A 16,395-nucleotide genomic window follows, 5' to 3' on the forward strand; every position below is an offset into this window, starting at 1 on the left:
AGCGATTCTCCTGCCTCAGCCTCCTGAGTAGCTGAGATTATAGGCGCCCGCCACGATGCCCAGCTAATTTTTGTATTTTTAGTAAAGACAGGGTTTCCCCATGTTGGCCAGGCTGGTCTTGAGCCCCTGACTTCATGTGATCCACTCGCCTTGGCCTCCCAAAGTGCTGGGATCACAGGCGTGAGCCACGACACCCGGCCCACTGATGGAGTTATAAAGGTGAAGAACTAGTCTAGCGCAGAATGCAGAGTAAACAGACGAATACAATGTGATTGAGCTGTATTGTTAAATACAAGAAAGAACTATCAGGAAGACTTTTTGGAAAAAGTGTCTACACTGAGACCATAAGAATTAGTAGGAATCAGTCAAATAAATGTGGGAGGAGGAGAAAGGGATTATTCCAGGTAAAGAAAACAAGTCCAAGGCTTGAGAGGTAAAAGGTGGCTTGGTGTGGTGGAAAAGGTGAAAGAAATTTGTGACTGGAGAGCAAGAAATATGGTCGAGAGGGACTAAAAAAAAAAGTAGGGAGAGCCCAGATGCTGAAGGGTCTAAAAAGCCTCAGTAAGGTTTTGGAGCTTTGCCCTGAAGGCAATAGAATGCCTTTGAATTGTCTGAAGCAGGTGGTAACTTGATCAGGTCTACTTTTTGCAAAGTGGAGAATGCTTTGGAAGGAAGCAAGTGTGCACGCAGCGGGACCCGTTAGACTAATGTATAAATCCTGCCTGGAGGTCATCACTGGACAGGGGAGGTGGAGGAGGCGGTGAAGATAAAGAAAAGGGGATGAATTTGAAATATCCTGTTTTAAAAGGAGGTAGAATCCACAGAACTTGGCAATGGATTGGATGTGACAAGTGAGAGGAATCAGTGATGACTGCCAGGTTTCCGACCTGAACGAGTGGATGGATGAAGGGAAGCCGAGTTTTGGGGGGAAAGAGAAACATAATACCAACATTTAAAACATAGTAAGACTAAGAGGCTGAAGGAAAGGGTAGAACCTTCAATCTGAGCCGAGCAGGGCCGACACCGCTGGGCAGCCTCCCACGCCTTTTCCTCCGCGAGGCCCACGCAACCGGCCAACTAAACCGAAGAACCACGTGAGGGAGACCCCACTGGGCACCTGGCGCGAGCCCTGCGCATGCCCGTTGGGTCCCGGAGGCCGAGTCTGCGCAGTTAGGGGAATTCAGGCCCAAACGCTCCCCGCCTTTGCGTCGCCCCGAGCATCGAGGCGCGGTCATGTGCTACCTTTTGCACGTATCGGGTCGTCCCTCTGTCCGCCCGGGACGCCTAGCCCCACCCGCCGTTCCCGCCCCTTCCGTGTTTTGGTGCGCACGGGTTCCGCCAGACACTACTACCATTGGCTGTCAGTCGGATCCGAGAACGACGATTGGCTTTCCTTGACCGTCCCTCAAGCACCTCCCCGGAGATGGTCTGAGGTGGGAGAAGAGCTGAAGAGACCCGGAGCCGACGGATGGTAACCGCGGGTATGTGCTATGCAGAGGCTGCAGGAGGCCGGGCTCATCCCGAGCCGCTTCGGCGAGTCTTCTTGCCGCTTGGCCACGCTGGTCTGCCCTGGTCCGGTCCCCTCACCCCGACTTGAACCTCCCTACTTTCTAGTCGAGGGGCTTCGCTGCGGCTGAGGGTCGGTCGCTGCCACGCCTTGGGGGGAAGGATTCCGGGAAGCCTGCGAGACTGCGAGTGGAGAGGTTTTGTCCAACGGGACGGTCTCCTTCCTTCTGTCTAAATTCTACTTATCGTTCGAGGCTTGGTGCGGGCCCCATCGCTTAGGGGAGCCTTCCTTTTCGCCTGACCGCGGAGGTTTCTTTCTGTCCTGGTCTCCCTCATCGGGTACTTTGTTTTGGTCGTTGTCTTCACATATCAGTCTTATGTCTTTGGCCAAATTATGAGTTCTTAGGCGTTTAGGACCCTCTTTTTCTTGAATACCACAGTTCATTCATTGTCTTGCATTACAATATATGCTCTCTTAAGTGTTAAGAGGGTGGAGTGATAATCATGCCCCTGTCTCCTCAGAGTAGAAACAAGCGACACAGGAAGAGAAATTAAAGAAGACAGGAGCACAGTCAGAGAGAGTCAGGGAGTTTTGCCTAGGTTTCAGATCATTCTGTATCTCCAGCTAGCTTGCCTCCTTGGTCTTACCCACTAGTCTAACAGCAGGTGTATGTTTAGAATATTTGTGCTCGGCACAGTATAGGGACACAGGCAGGTATGATATGGTTTCTGCTCAGAAGCTTCTTATAGTCCAGTTGGGTAAACGAGACTAGAACATATAAAACGACCGTGGCAACATAAAAATAGGGTTGAGGTTTTATGGTGTCAGCTGTGCCAGCCATAGAACTAAGGAGCAGAAGTAGATCCAAGGATGGGGTAGTTTAGGAATGCTTCCCGGAATGTGATTACCTCCTGATATTTATTGAGTACCTGGGGTGTGCAAAGCTCTGTGCTGAATCTGGGAACGAGAAATGAATAAGTGATGGCTACTATCCTGAGAAACTCCTAGTCTAGGGGAAACAAGTTTCATTGCAGTGATAGCAAAGATGTGGATGGATGCTGTGGGCAGGAGATGGGATATGCCAGCTGTACCTGGATGAATTGGGAAAGGGGTCATCAAAGAGAGGGCTTTTGGGTTTGAAGGGCAAATAGAAGTTGCATAGGCAGGCCTATCACGGTGGCTCACACCTGTAATCACAGCACTTTGGGAGGCCAAGGCGGGTGGATCACTTGAGGTCAGGAGTTTGAGACCAGCCTGGCCAACATGGCAAGACCCTATCTCTACTAATACTACAAAAATTAGCCGGGCGTGTTGGTGCGTGCTTATAGTCGCAGCTATAATACGTCGGAGGTTAAGTCACAAGAATCGCTTGAACCTGGGAGGCGGAGGTTGCAGTGAGCCAAGATCACACCACTGCGCTCTAGCCTGGGCAACAGAGCAAGACTCCGTCTCCAAAAAAAAAAAAAAAAAAAAAAAGAACTTGCATTGGCATAGAGTTATAGGAGAATGTAGGGTATTCAGAGACAAAGATGATGGAATCGGAGGAAGAAGGAATGAAGTATGGGTGAGGAAGCCAGAGAACAGCATCGTGTGGGGGAAAGAGCATGATCTCTGGATTGGAATGAGGGTGCTCTTACATCACATGAAGTGTAGAGAGGACTCACCACAGGGCTGACACACTGTAGCCTCTCAATAGATGTTCGTTTCCCTACCTAGACCTGGAGAAGTAAAAATGAGACCACTTTGAGAAGAGCCTTGCATTTCATACTGTAATAGAGAGTCAGAGGAGGTGTGGAATTTTATGACTTTTGGAAGCTTTTTTTCTACTTTTCTTACCCCAACATTATAAAAGCAGTCAATGTTCAATATTTCTTTCTTCTTCTTCTTTTTTTTTTTTTTTTTTTTTTTTTGACAGGGTCTGGCTCTGCCGCCTAGGATGGAGTACAATGGTGTGATCTTGGCTCTTTTGCAACCTCTGCCTCCTGGGCTCAAGCCATCCTCCCACCTCAACCTCCCAAGTAGCTGAAACTACAGGTGCATGCTACCACATCGGCTGTTTTTTGTTGTTGTTTTTTGAGATGGAATCTTGCTTTGTCGCTAGGCTGGAGTACAATGGTGCGATCTCGGCTCACTGCAACCTCTGCCTCCCGGGTTCAAGCGATTCCCCTGCCTCAGCCTCCCTGGTAGCTGGGACTACAGGCGTATGCCACCACACCCAGCTGCTTTTTTGTATTTGGCCAGAATGGCCTCGATCTCCTCACCTTATGATCCGCTCACCTCGTGCTGGGATTACAGGCATGAGCCACTGTGCCTGGCTGATTTTTGTATTTTTAGTAGAGACAGAGTTTCACCATGTTGCCCAGGCTGGTCACAAACTCCTGAGCTCAAGCCATTTGCTCACCTCGGCCTGCCAAAGTGCTAAGATTGTGAGCCCCTGCGCTCGGCCCAGCAGTCAACATTTGTAATAGGGATTCACTGTTAGTCTGTGAGCAGCTCAGCAGCCCCACATACACCCCAGAGTGTTAAGGATGACTAGATTCTTCTCTGGGGAGGAGAAAAGGCTATGTAGGTATAGTGGGTATAGTAGGTTCAGAAAAGCCTGTATTGGAGGCATGAAGGATCTTCTGTTTTTTTGTATTTTCTGTTTTTTTCCTTTTAGTATTCAGTAAAGGCCTTTTTCAGAGTCCCCACCTGTCTCAGGTAGGCCAGAGAGAGCAACATGGTGGGGTCAGCAAGAATCAGTGAGAATTCCTGAGGAGAAGGTGACACTCAGGAGACAGAGCCAAGGCCAGCTAGTGTCCTCTGTCTACCAGAAAGTTTGCTTGCAATGTCACCCTCTGTTCTGTATTTTGTTTAGTCTTTATTGTTACTCAAAGTATGCTTCTGGAACTGCTTGTATCACAACTGGGGTGCTGAGTAAAAAGGGCACATTTCTAGGCTTAACCTCTGCCTTCCTGAATCTGAACTTCTCAGGCAGGCGCTGGATAACTCTACATTCAGGTGCAGATCTAAAATTAAGAACCGGCCGGGCACGGTGGCTCACATCTGTAATGCCAGCACTCTGGGAGGCTGAGGTGGGTGGATCACCAGAGGTCAGGAGTTTGAGACCAGCCTGGCCGTCATGGTGAAACTCCGTCTCTACTAAAAATACAAAACTTAGCCAGGCGTGGTGACACACCTGTAATCGCAGCTACTCAGGAGGCTGAGGCAGAAGAATCGCTTGAACCCTGGAGGTGGAGGTTGCAGTGGGTGGAGGTTACAGTGAGCTGAGGTTGTGCCACCGCATTCCAGCCTGGGCGACAGAGCAAGACTCTGTCTCAAACAATAAAAATAAAATAAAATTGACAACCTTTAGTTTGTGTGTGTGTGTGTGTGTGTGTGTGTGTTTGAGACAGTCTTACTCTGTCACCCAGGCTGGAGTACAGTGGAATACAGTGGCACGATCTTGGCTCATTGCAGCTTCTGCCTCCCAAGTTCAAGCGATTTCCTGCCTCAGCCTCCTGAGTAGCTTGTGCCACCATGCCACCACGCCTGGCTAATTTTTGTATTTTTAGTAGAGACAGGGTTTCACCATGTTGGCCAGGCTGGTCTCGAACTCCTAACCTCAGATGATCCACCTGCCTTGGCCTCCCAGAGTGCTGGGATTACAGGTGTGCACCACTGCGCCTGGCCAAGAACCTTCAGTTCTGTGTTTATCTTTCTTCAATAAATATTTATTACAGACTGGGTGCAGTGGCTCATGCCTGTAACTCCAACACTTTGGGAGGCTGAGGCAGATGGATTGCTTGAGTCCAGGAATTCGAGACCAGCCTGGGCAACATGGCAAAAACAAAATAAAAATTAGACAGATGTGGTGGCGCATGCCTATGGTCCCAGTTACTTGGGAGGCTGAGGTGGGAGGATCTCCTGACCGTAGGGAGGTTGAAACTTCAGTGAGCTGTGATTTTTGTGCCACTGTACTCAGCCTGGGTGACAGAGTGAGACTCTGTCTCAAGAAAAAAAAAAAATTTGTTAATGCCTAAGCATGTCTAGCGGCGTGTAGACACCCAAGGTGCCGTATAAACTACATAGATAATGACTTTTTATGTTCAAACGGAATCTACATTTTAACAAGGTATTAGCAGAGTGGTGGAGTAAACCATTGGATAGGTTAGGTAAAGGCAGATTGTATGGCACTTTGAAAGTCTGGCAGGGGACTTATGATTCAGTAAGAAATAAGGAGCTTCTGGGCTCATCTGCAGGCTATATGGAGTAGAACCATATATGGACTAGAGTCGGCTCAACATGACCCTACCATTACCACTAGTGTGTGGCTATGAGCAAGACAGTTGACCTCTGGAACTTCAGGTGTTTATCTGTAAATGAGGTTAAAAATAGCACCTACCAGCTGAGCGTGGTGGCTCACGCCTATAATCCCAGCACTTCGGGAGGCCAAGGCGGGTGGATCACCTGAGGTCAGGAGTTTGGGACTAGCCTGACCAACATGGGGAAACCCTCTCTCTACTAAAAATATAAAAATTAGCCAGGCGTGGTGGCAGGCACCTGTAATCCCAGCTACTCGAGAGGCTGAGGCAGGAGAATCGCTTGAACCTGGGAGGCAGAAGTTGCAGTGAGCTGAAATCTAGCCATTGCACTCCAGTCTGGGAGACAAGTGAAACTCAATCTCAAAAAAAAAAAAGCACCTACCCCAAAGGGTGGTGTTGGTAATTAAATGACATAATGCAAATAAAATGCTTACTAGGGTGCTTGACATATAATAAGTGTGAAATTAAAAACAAAAAGATTTATTATCTTCATTTTGCAGATGAGAGTATTCAGAGTTATGAGTTGAGTTCTTGACAAAGGTCATACAGCTAGTAGGTGGTGAACAATGGAGCCAGGATTTGAACGCTGATCTTTCTCAAAAGCCATCTGTTTGAACCTGAGCATTGTTCTTCCTCACATAGGAATAATTCCTTCTTGGTGGGTTGCTCTGAAGCTTCATGAGAAAATGTCTGTTAAAGCGTTTAGCCCAGTGCCTGGCACACACTCAGTAGTGTTAGTTTTTGTTTTCCCTTCCACAAACACCAGACATCCTCCAGGGATTTAAGGAATTACTCCATCCTTACTGTAAAAGTGCAGGGTTTCTCATGGGTCACTGGAACAACACGTGCTGATTCTAGGCAGGCTGCCTGCCCAGGTTTTTGCCCCCAGCAGCACCTGGGTGGAATTCTTGCAGCTGTGGATTTCTTCCTCTTCCTCTAGGGTGAAGGCCATGCCGCCTCCTGGGAAAGTTCCTCGGAAGGAGAATCTGTGGCTCCAGTGTGAGTGGGGGTCCTGCTCCTTTGTGTGCTCAGCCATGGAAAAGTTCTTCGAGCATGTCACTCAGCACCTGCAGCAGCACCTGCACGGCCCTGGGGAGGAGGAGGAAGAGGAAGAGGAGGATGACCCACTTGGTAAGACAGCAGGACACAGGAAGGGGAGGAGCTCAAAGAAAGGTGGAAAATCTGACTTTCTTTTCCTTACAGGAAGAAGGCGGCCTGAGAGAATGGTGATTTATTTTCCTGATTGTGTTTTTGTTGTATATAAAAACATTGTAAACTCATTTATAGAAAACTCAGTCAACAAGGATATAAGGAATAAATCTGCCATCCTGCCATCAAAAAGTAATTGCTGACAGTACTTTAGTGAACATTATTTTTGAACATTATTTTTGACATCTCTTTGCATGTGTTTACATATATTTAAATACAGATGAATATGCTTTTTTTAAAAGATAATTCTGTACAAGTTGTTGGCAACCTGTTTTTTTTTTCTTTTTTTTTTCTTTTTTTTACTCTGCTAGTATTCCCAATTTTTTTTCTTTTACTGCAACCAGTCAGAAATGCATCTTATTTTTTTAGAGACAGGGCTTCTTCACGTTGTCACCCAGGCTGGAGTCCAGTGTCATGATCATAGCTCATTGCAGCCTTCAACACTCAAGGGATCCTCCTGCCTCAGCATGCCGGGTATCTAGGACTGCAGGCATGTACCACCACCACACGCCAATTTTTTTTTTTTTTTAATTTTTATTATTTTTAGAGACAGGATCTTGCTTATGTTGCCCACGGATCTCAGACTCCTGGCCTCGAGCAATCCTACCTCAGCCTCCTGAGTAGCTGGGACTATTGGCGTGTGCCACCAAGTCCAACCCTATTCCCACCTCCCAATTTTTTTTTTTTTTTTTTGCTTTGAGACGGAGTCTTGCTCTGTTGCCAGGTTGGAGTGCAGTAGTTCAATCTCGGCTCATTGCAACCTCCGCCTCCCAGGTTCAAGCGATTCTCTTGCCTCAGCCTCTCGAGTAGCTGGGACTACAGGCGTGCGCCACCACGCCCAGCTAATTTTTGTACTTTTAGTAGAGATGGGGTTTCAGCTTGTTGGCCAGGATGGTCTCGATCTGTTGATATCGTGATCCGCCCGCCTTGGCCTCCCAAAGTGCTGGGATTACAGGCGTGAGCCACTGCGCCCAGCCCTATCTCACACTTTTTAACCTTTCTCTGACTTATGTTTTAGGTATGCCTTTTATCAATAGCAAATAACTGGGATTTTAATAAAATCCAATCTGAAAACAATAACAATAGTGAACTCTTCTGTAGTACCTACTGTGTGTCAAGTATTGCTGGGTACTTTTTTTTTTTTGAGACAGAGCCTCGCTCTTGTCGCCCAGGCTGGAGTGCAGTGGTGCGATCTCAGCTCACTGCAACCTCCACCTCCCGGGATCAAGCAATTCTGTTGCCTCAGCCTCTTGCCATGATTACAGGTGCCCGCCACCACACCTGGCCAATTTTTGTACTTTGAATAGAGACGGGGTTTCATCATATTGGCCAGGCTGGTCTCGAACTTCTGACCTCGGGTGATCCACCTGCCTCAGCCTCCCAAAGTGCTGGGATTACAGATGTGAGCCACCTCGCCCGGCCAGTACTTTTTTAAACCAACATTAAAGCACTGTTTCCCACAGAGCCTATGAGGTAGGCACTATTATTATTTATTATTATTATTATTATTTTGAGACGGAGTCTCGCTCTGTCTCCCAGGCTGGAGTGCAGTGACCGGATCTCGGCTCACTGCAAGCTCCGCCTCCCGGGTTTACACCATTCTCCTGCCTCAGCCTCCTGAGTAGCTGGGACTACAGGCGTCCGCCACCTCGCCTGGCTAGTTTTTTGTATTTTTTAGTAGAGACGGAGTTTGACCGTGTTAGCCAGGATGGTCTCGATCTCCTGACCTCGTGATCCGCCCGTCTCGGCCTCCCAAAGTGCTGGGATTACAGGCTTGAGCCCCCGTGCCCGGCCCTATTATTATTTTTTAGACGGAGTCTTGCTGTGTCACCAGGCTGCAGTACGGTGGTGCGATCTTGGCTCACTGCATCCTCTGCCTCCTGAGTTCAAGTGATTCTCCTGCCCTGGCCTCCTAAGTAGCTGGGATTACAGGCGCGTGCCACCACGCCCGTCTAATTTTTTTTTGTATTTTTAGTAGAGACGGGGTTTCACCATATTAGCCAGGATGCCCTGTTGGCCAGGCTGGTCTTGAACTCCTGACCTCAGGTGATCCGCCCGCCTCAGCCTCCCAAAGTGCTGGGATTATAGACGTGAGCCACCACACCTGGCCAGTACTTTTTTAAACCTACATTAAAGCACTATTTCCCAAAGAGCCTATGAGATAGGCACTATTATTATTTATTATTTATTATTATTTTTAGACTGAGTCTTGCTCTGTTGCCAAGCTGGAGTGTGGTAGTGTGATCTCGGCTCACTGCAACCTCCCCCTCCTGGGTTCTAGCAATTCTCCTGCCTCAGCCTCCCTAGTAACTGGGATTACAAGTGCATGCCACCATACCCAGCTAATTTTTTTGGTATTTTTAGTAGAGACAGGGTTTCGCTGTGTTAGCCAGGATGGGATAGGTACTATTATTATGTCTATTTTACAAATAAGGAAATGGAGGCACAGAGGAATAAAATAACTTGTCCGAAGTCATGGTACTAATAAGTGGCAGGATTTAAAAGAAAAAGGAAAAAAACCTTTTTTTTTTTTTTTTTTGGAGATGGAGTCTTACTCTGTCACCCAGGCTGGAGTACAGTGGTGCAATCTTGGCTAATTGTAACCTCCATCTCCTGGGTTGAAGTGATTCTCTTGCCTCAGCCTCCCGAGTAGCTGAGATTACAGGTGCCCACCACCATGCCTGGGTAATTTTTGTGTTTTTAGTAGAGACGGGGTTTCACCATATTGGCCAGGCTGGTCTCAAACTCCTGACCTTGTGATCCGCCCGCCTCAGCCTCCTAAAGTGTTGGGATTACAGGTGTGAGCCACTGTACCTGGCCAAAACAACTTTTTTTTAGAGACAGAGTCTTGCTGCGTTACCCAGGTTGATCTTAAACTCTTGGCCTCAAGTAATCCTCCTGCCTCAGCAGGCTGAGCAGCTGGGACTATAAGCATAGACCATTGCATCTGGCAGGAATACATTTTTCTTTTCTTTTTTTCTTTTGCGGGAGTGCAGTGGCTCATCTCCGCTCACTGCAAGCTCCACCTCCCGGGTTCACACCATTCTCCTGCCTCAGCCTCCCTAGTAGCTGGGACTACAGGTGCCTACCACCACACCGCCTAATTTTTTTTTTTTATTTTTTAGTAGAGACGGGGTTTGACTGTGTTAGCCGGGATGTTCTTGTCCTGACCTCGTGATGTGCCTGCCTTGACCTCCCAAAGTGCTGGGATTGCAGGCGTGAGCCACCGTGCCCGGCGTTTTATTTTTTTATTTTTTTTTGAGACAGAGAATTGCTCTGTTGCCTTGCAGTGGCTGGATCTCAGCTCACTGCAAGCTCTGCCTCTCGGGTTTACACCATTCTCCTGCCTCAGCCTCCTGAGTAGCTGGGACTACAGGTGCCCACCACCTCGCCCGGCTAGTTTTTTGTATTTTTTAGTAGAGATGGGGTTTCACCATGTTAGCCAGGATGGTCTTGATCTCCTGACCTTGTGATCCGCCCGTGTCGGCCTCCCAAAGTGCTGGAATTACAGGCTTGAGCCTCTGCGCCCAGCCTGTTTTATTTTTTAAATGTTTTTATTTTGCCTGTGACTCAGCCCTCAGGAGGTTCTGAGAACATGTATCGAAGGAATACATTTTGTATTACAACCTTGTACACCAAAGTTAAAGAAAAAAAACGTTGAAATAATACTTTTTTTACTGAATGCTTTCTGCAATGTTCTATCCTATTCTCTTTTATTTAAAAAGAAAATGTGGCTTTTTTTTTTCTTTCTTTTTTTTTTTTTTTTTTTCCTGAGACAGAATTTCCCTCTTGTTGCCCAGGCTGGAGTGCAGTGGCGCAATCTCGGCTCACTGCAATCTCTGCTCACTGCAATCTCTGCCTCCCAGGTTCAAGTGATTCTCCTCCCTCAGCCTCCCGAGTAGCTGGGATTACAGGCATGCGCCACCATGCCCGGATAATTTTGTATTTTTAGTAGAGACAGGGTATCTTCATGTTGGTCAGGCTGATCTCAAACTCCTGAACTCAGGTGATCCGCCCACCTCAGCCTCCCAAAGTACTGGGATTACAGTCATGAGCCGCCACACCCAGCCCAAAAATGTGGTTTATAGTTCATTGAACTGATTTCATTACCCACTAGTGGGTCACGACACAGTCTGAGAAACTGTATTCTACAGGAAATATGGAGGCAGCTCTCCTCCTCCCACCCCAAATTCTGTTTTAAGTCTGGTGACTGTGAACCATAAGTGATAGTTTCAAAATTCAAGTCATATTTATACAAAAGAAAAATTGGGACATGATTATATTTTCTAAGGTATCTGTGTTTCAAAACAAGTTAACTTCCATAAAGCACTGAAAATACAGTATTTAGAGATGCTAGAGAGATAGGAAATGGATTGGAAGAGTTGATGGGGCCTTCTTGGAGAAGGCAGATCTTAAGCAAAACATGAGGGGAAGGAGGACTGGTGGTTTTACAAGAAGTGGGAGGTGTCTGAGATTGAGAGGCAGCATCTTCATCAGGAACTGCAGAAACACATGTCAGAGGTCTTGCATGCCGGCCATTTCTGCTGTCTGTTTCTGGCATAGGCCTTGCACACACTCTCACCTCTGCCTAGACCACACTTCACCTATTTACAGATACTCATCTGTCGTCCTTCAGAGTTCAACATGGGGACGCTACTCAGAGCACCATGTCTACATCAAATTATCTCTGTTTAATACTTTTATAGCACCACGTATATCCCCACTTTGTAACACTCATCACTGGTTGCAGTTTTATATTTATAGATCTGATTATTTGATGAATATGCTTTCTCCCTGACTGAAAGCTATGTGAGGGCAAGGAGTGGGACACTTTTTACTTGTTATAGTCCCTCTACCTGGCACACAATTTATGTTCATTAAATACTGGTATTTGCTAAATGAACTCCAGGTAATTGGGTTAGAGTCCAGCCTCCTTACTCTCTGTTTAGTGCTGCAGGGGGAAGGTGACCTGAGCCTTGGAAAGTGTCCGACTCTTCCTTTTAAACCCCTTTCTGCAGAGGAAGAATTCTCCTGCTTGTGGCAGGAATGTGGCTTTTGTTCTCTGGACAATTCTGCTGACCTCATCCGCCATGTCTACTTCCACTGCTACCACACCAAGCTGAAACAGTGGGGGCTGCAGGCCTTGCAAAGCCAGGCTGACCTCGGCCCCTGCATCCTGGACTTCCAGAGCCGGAACGTCATCCCTGATATCCCTGACCACTTCCTGTGTCTGTGGGAGCACTGTGAGGTCAGCAGGCAGTGCCAGTAATTGGGGTGGAAGGAAGCTGGGGGTCTTAACTCTGAAGCCTTGTCCCTTTCAGGGATGCCTTCTATTTCCAAGATTCCTGCTAGTATCTCTCCTCCATTTCTTTTGCTCTCTTTAAAATTTATTTATTTTTTACACACAGGCTCTTGGTCTGAAGCCCAGGCTAGAGTACAGTGGTGCAATCACAGCTCACTGTTACCTTTAACTCCTGGGCTCAAGCAATCCTCCCACCTCAGCCTTCCAAGTAGCTAGGACTACAGGCATGTACCACCATGCCCTGCTAACTTCCAAATTTTTTGTAGAGACAAGGTCTGGGTATGTTGCCCAGGCTGGTCTCGAACTCTTGGCCTCAAGTGATTCTCCTGCCTCAGCCTCTCAAAGTGCTGGGATTATGGGGTTGAGCCACCACCGCACCTGGCCACTCCTCCATTTCTGTGTAGTGCCTTTCTTCAAACTTTCCCATCCCCATCAAGTTAATTTGGGAGAGAGCCAATAATTCTTTGGGCATATAGGGGTGAGTCCCTCTACCCACCCTCAGTCCTCACCCCAAGTTGCCCTGACACAGAGTTCCTTCGACAATCCTGAGTGGTTTTATCGGCATGTGGAAGCACACAGTCTGTGCTGTGAATACGAAGCAGTCGGCAAGGACAACCCTGTGGTGCTGTGTGGCTGGAAAGGTAGGGCTACTCCTTAACTTCTGGTCTCTGGAAGAAACCCTGGGGTTGCTGAAGAGCTAGGACAGAAAGGGATAGGGGTCCTACAGGGGCAAGGTTGGCTGCTGGCTGGAGGGACTCAGGGGTACCAGATCCTAGGCAAAACGGGTTTTGTGGCTGGAGACTGACAGGGCTTCCTTTCTAGGCTGTACCTGCACCTTCAAGGACCGCAGTAAACTTCGGGAGCACCTCCGCAGCCATACCCAGGAGAAAGTGGTAGCCTGCCCCACCTGTGGGGGCATGTTTGCCAACAATACCAAGTTCTTAGATCACATCCGTCGCCAGACCTCATTGGATCGTAAGTAGTCAGAGGAAGTGGGGTAGATGCAGGCTATCCTGCTTGCAATGGGTTAGGGGCATGTTTCTAGCGGGGGTGGCTGCTGAAGAGACCTGCCTCTTGGCTCCCTCTTCTTTTTGGGCTCAGGTACCTCCCATAGTCTCTTTGCTGATTCAGATTCGTAGACATTGTTATTCAGTACTTACTGTGTGTATTACCAGTTACTCAGGGAATCCTCACAACAGCCCCATGAGGTAGGCTTCTTATCCCCCTTTTTGCAGATGAGGAAACTGAGGCTCAGAGAGGTTAAATCACTTACCTGAGATCACACAGCTAGTAAGTGGTGAAGCTGGAATTCTAACTCAGGTTCTCCAAGTCCCATGCTCTTTCCATGATACTGGTCCATTCATAGCTCCCTAAGCTCTCCTTTTCTCCTTGGGTGGTTCCCTTCTGCCTGGGATGGTTCCCCTCTCCTTTCTGTGCCTGTCCACTATCCCCTACAGCCCTCCTTTCTTCTGCCTGCCCCACCCCAGAGCAGCACTTCCAGTGTTCTCACTGTTCCAAGAGATTTGCCACGGAGCGGCTGTTGCGGGACCACATGCGCAACCATGGTGAGTGGCCTGCGGCCCCCAGCCTCCCTACTACCCTCCAAGCTTCCACAAGTTCTCACATCACAGCCTCCTCTCTGCTTCTCGCAGTGAATCATTATAAGTGCCCTCTGTGTGACATGACCTGCCCGCTGCCTTCCTCCCTCCGCAACCACATGCGCTTTCGTCACAGTGAGGACCGGCCCTTTAAATGTGACTGTTGTGACTACAGGTAAGGGGGACCAGGGACCAGAAAACAGCTCGTGTTCCTGTGTTCCCCATGTCCTCCAATCCCTCCTGATTTCTCATGGCAGCTGCAAGAATCTTATTGACCTCCAGAAGCACCTGGATACCCACAGTGAGGAGCCAGCCTACAGGTGTGATTTTGAGAACTGCACCTTCACTGCTCGCTCCCTCTGCTCTATCAAGTCCCATTACCGCAAAGTACACGAAGTGAGTGGGGCTGGTGGTGCGAAGGGCTAGTGGAAGTATGGGGGACCCTGGGGTGAAGAACTGGTATCATTTTACCCTTCCTTCCCCATCAGGGAGACTCTGAGCCAAGGTACAAATGTCATGTGTGTGACAAATGCTTCACACGGGGCAACAACCTCACCGTGCACCTTCGCAAGAAGCACCAGTTCAAGTGGCCCTCAGGGCATCCCCGTTTTCGGTATGTCTCTCAGCCCTCCTTCCCAGATTAACACACTTGTTTTTATACCTTTCCAACAAGTTGTGAAAACCTTAATTTGATGGTGGTTTTATGTCTACCATTTCCATTTAGATGCAAAGAATCCTAAGAATGATGGTGGAGCAAAGCTTATTTTTCTGTTTTTTGATTGTAAGGCATGGTGCCAAACCCAATTAATCGTGCCAAAAAATCCTGCAGCCGGAACTAGAGCTAGAGTCTAAGGGTTCTGATCCTTAGCTCCAAGGCCTTCCCATAAATCCTTTGACACTTTCACCCTTCAACACAGTCAGTCTCTGTTTCTCTGGTTGGGTTTCTACATAAAACTTTCCATTTTGAGTAATGATCTTTCCCTCTTGCCTTTTCTTCTACATATTCCAATAAAGACCTTTTTTGTCTTCAACTCCTGTCATTTGGAATCCAGGACTTCTTCCATCCCTCATGTTTGTTCCTTACTTTGCCAGCCTCCACGCCATTTCTGTATCCCCCTGCCTGGATTTGCTGCCCTTTATGCTCCTACCTCACCAGGTACAAGGAACATGAAGATGGCTATATGCGGCTGCAGCTGGTTCGCTACGAGAGTGTAGAGCTGACACAGCAACTGCTGCGGCAACCACAGGAGGGATCGGGCCTGGGAACGTCGCTGAACGAGAGCAGCCTGCAGGGCATTATTCTGGAAACAGTGCCAGGGGAGCCAGGACGTAAGGAAGAGGAAGAGGAGGGCAAGGTTGGCGACGGGACAGCCCTCTCAGCCTCTCAGGACAACCCCAGTTCTGTCATCCATGTGGTGAATCAGACCAATGCCCAAGGCCAGCAAGAGATTGTCTACTATGTGCTGTCTGAAGCCCCAGGAGAGCCTCCCCCAGCCCCTGAGCCACCCTCAGGGGGCATCATGGAAAAGCTTCAAGGAATAGCTGAGGAGCCAGAGATCCAGATGGTTTGAAGGCCGCAGAGCCAGACCATTTCTTCTCCAGGTCCTGGAGTTTGAGCCAGGCAAGTGGTTGTGCCCCTAGTGGACAGCCGTTGCCAATGGATGCCTTTAGGAGTGGTGCTGAGAGCAGTGTGGTCCACTCTGGTCTGGGTTTGCATCATTCTATGGACTCTAAAGACTTCCCTTTTCTGCCAGACTGCATTTTGTGGGGAGCCTGAGGACTTTGGATTCTTTGAGGGGATCCTAGGTGTGTGTGTGTTCTTGTTAAAGAGGCTGTTATCAGGCTTAACCATAACCCTCAAGACATGCTTGACGGTGATTAAATCCTTAGCTCACATCCATTCCCATCTTTAGGGCTCCTTAGGCCCAAAGATGGCATGTGACTGGTCCCTACAAGGGTCCTTTCTTTGTCGCCAGCCAAGGCATTGAGAACCAATTAGCCATTTTCCTCTTAAGGTTTCCTCTACAACCCCAAGGACTTTCATGATTATCCTCAGGGACAGGATAGGAGGCATTGAGCGTGTTTATTAACAAATTGTTTTTGGTAATAAAAGAAATGCTTGGACTCTTACTCATTTCTTCTTACGTTTGGTGGCAGTTTAAAAGGTAATGAGGAGAATAGCCACCCAGAAGAGGAGCTGAATAGTTAGGCTTGTTCCCCTTCTGGTGACTCAGGTGGTTGGTTTTTTGTTGGCTTAACTGTCCTGTTGTCCTCTCCTCCTCCCCTTGGTGAAACTTCACTATTTCTTCTTAGAGTATATGCCATTTCCATGGAGGTCCCAGGTCTTTGGCTGTGAGTGGGCAGTAGTGGTACTATAGAATGAACAGGAATGGGCTCACCAGGAGGATAGGACAGCTGACCGTGGCCTCACTCTGAATACTGATTAGAACCCAGTGCCTCTAGGGTAGGGGTTCT

At 48.1% G+C, this 16,395-nt stretch overlaps 1 protein-coding gene across 4 annotated transcripts; it reads left to right on the forward strand.

Annotated features, from left to right (window-relative positions):
* Positions 1 to 1,359: 1,359 nt before the first annotated feature.
* HINFP (histone H4 transcription factor) lies at positions 1,360 to 16,050 on the forward strand. 4 transcript variants are annotated; one of them, XM_073021634.1, is made up of 11 exons: positions 1,401 to 1,481; positions 3,423 to 3,541; positions 6,752 to 6,942; positions 12,039 to 12,268; positions 12,852 to 12,963; positions 13,145 to 13,297; positions 13,810 to 13,887; positions 13,975 to 14,095; positions 14,178 to 14,316; positions 14,409 to 14,533; positions 15,077 to 16,050. In XM_073021634.1, exons 3-11 carry the CDS (start codon positions 6,762 to 6,764, stop codon positions 15,489 to 15,491), a joined length of 1,554 nt encoding a protein of 517 aa, XP_072877735.1. In that variant the 5' UTR covers positions 1,401 to 1,481; positions 3,423 to 3,541; positions 6,752 to 6,761; the 3' UTR covers positions 15,492 to 16,050. The 4 variants fall into 4 exon arrangements, with proteins under 4 accessions (XP_008019356.1, XP_072877735.1, XP_072877742.1 ...); XM_073021641.1 differs by lacking the exon at positions 1,401 to 1,481 and adding an exon at positions 1,518 to 1,845; XM_008021165.3 differs by lacking the exon at positions 3,423 to 3,541 and having other exon boundaries at positions 1,360 to 1,481.
* The last annotated feature ends 345 nt before the right edge of the window (positions 16,051 to 16,395 follow it).

Source organism: Chlorocebus sabaeus, chromosome 1, assembly GCF_047675955.1.
Source record: "Chlorocebus sabaeus isolate Y175 chromosome 1, mChlSab1.0.hap1, whole genome shotgun sequence".
Classification (NCBI taxonomy): Eukaryota; Metazoa; Chordata; class Mammalia; order Primates; family Cercopithecidae; genus Chlorocebus; species Chlorocebus sabaeus.

What these genes read in the sequence shown, in the direction of transcription:
- HINFP (XM_008021165.3), top strand. Translation starts at nt 6,762, where the DNA reads ATGCCGCCTCCTGGGAAAGTTCCTCGGAAGGAGAATCTGTGGCTCCAG. An exon ending in TCGCCAGACCTCATTGGATC is followed by an intron (nt 13,298 to 13,809) that starts GTAAGTAGTCAG and finishes GCCCCACCCCAG; the next exon opens with AGCAGCACTTCCAGTGTTCT. An exon ending in GGACCACATGCGCAACCATG is followed by an intron (nt 13,888 to 13,974) that starts GTGAGTGGCCTG and finishes TGCTTCTCGCAG; the next exon opens with TGAATCATTATAAGTGCCCT.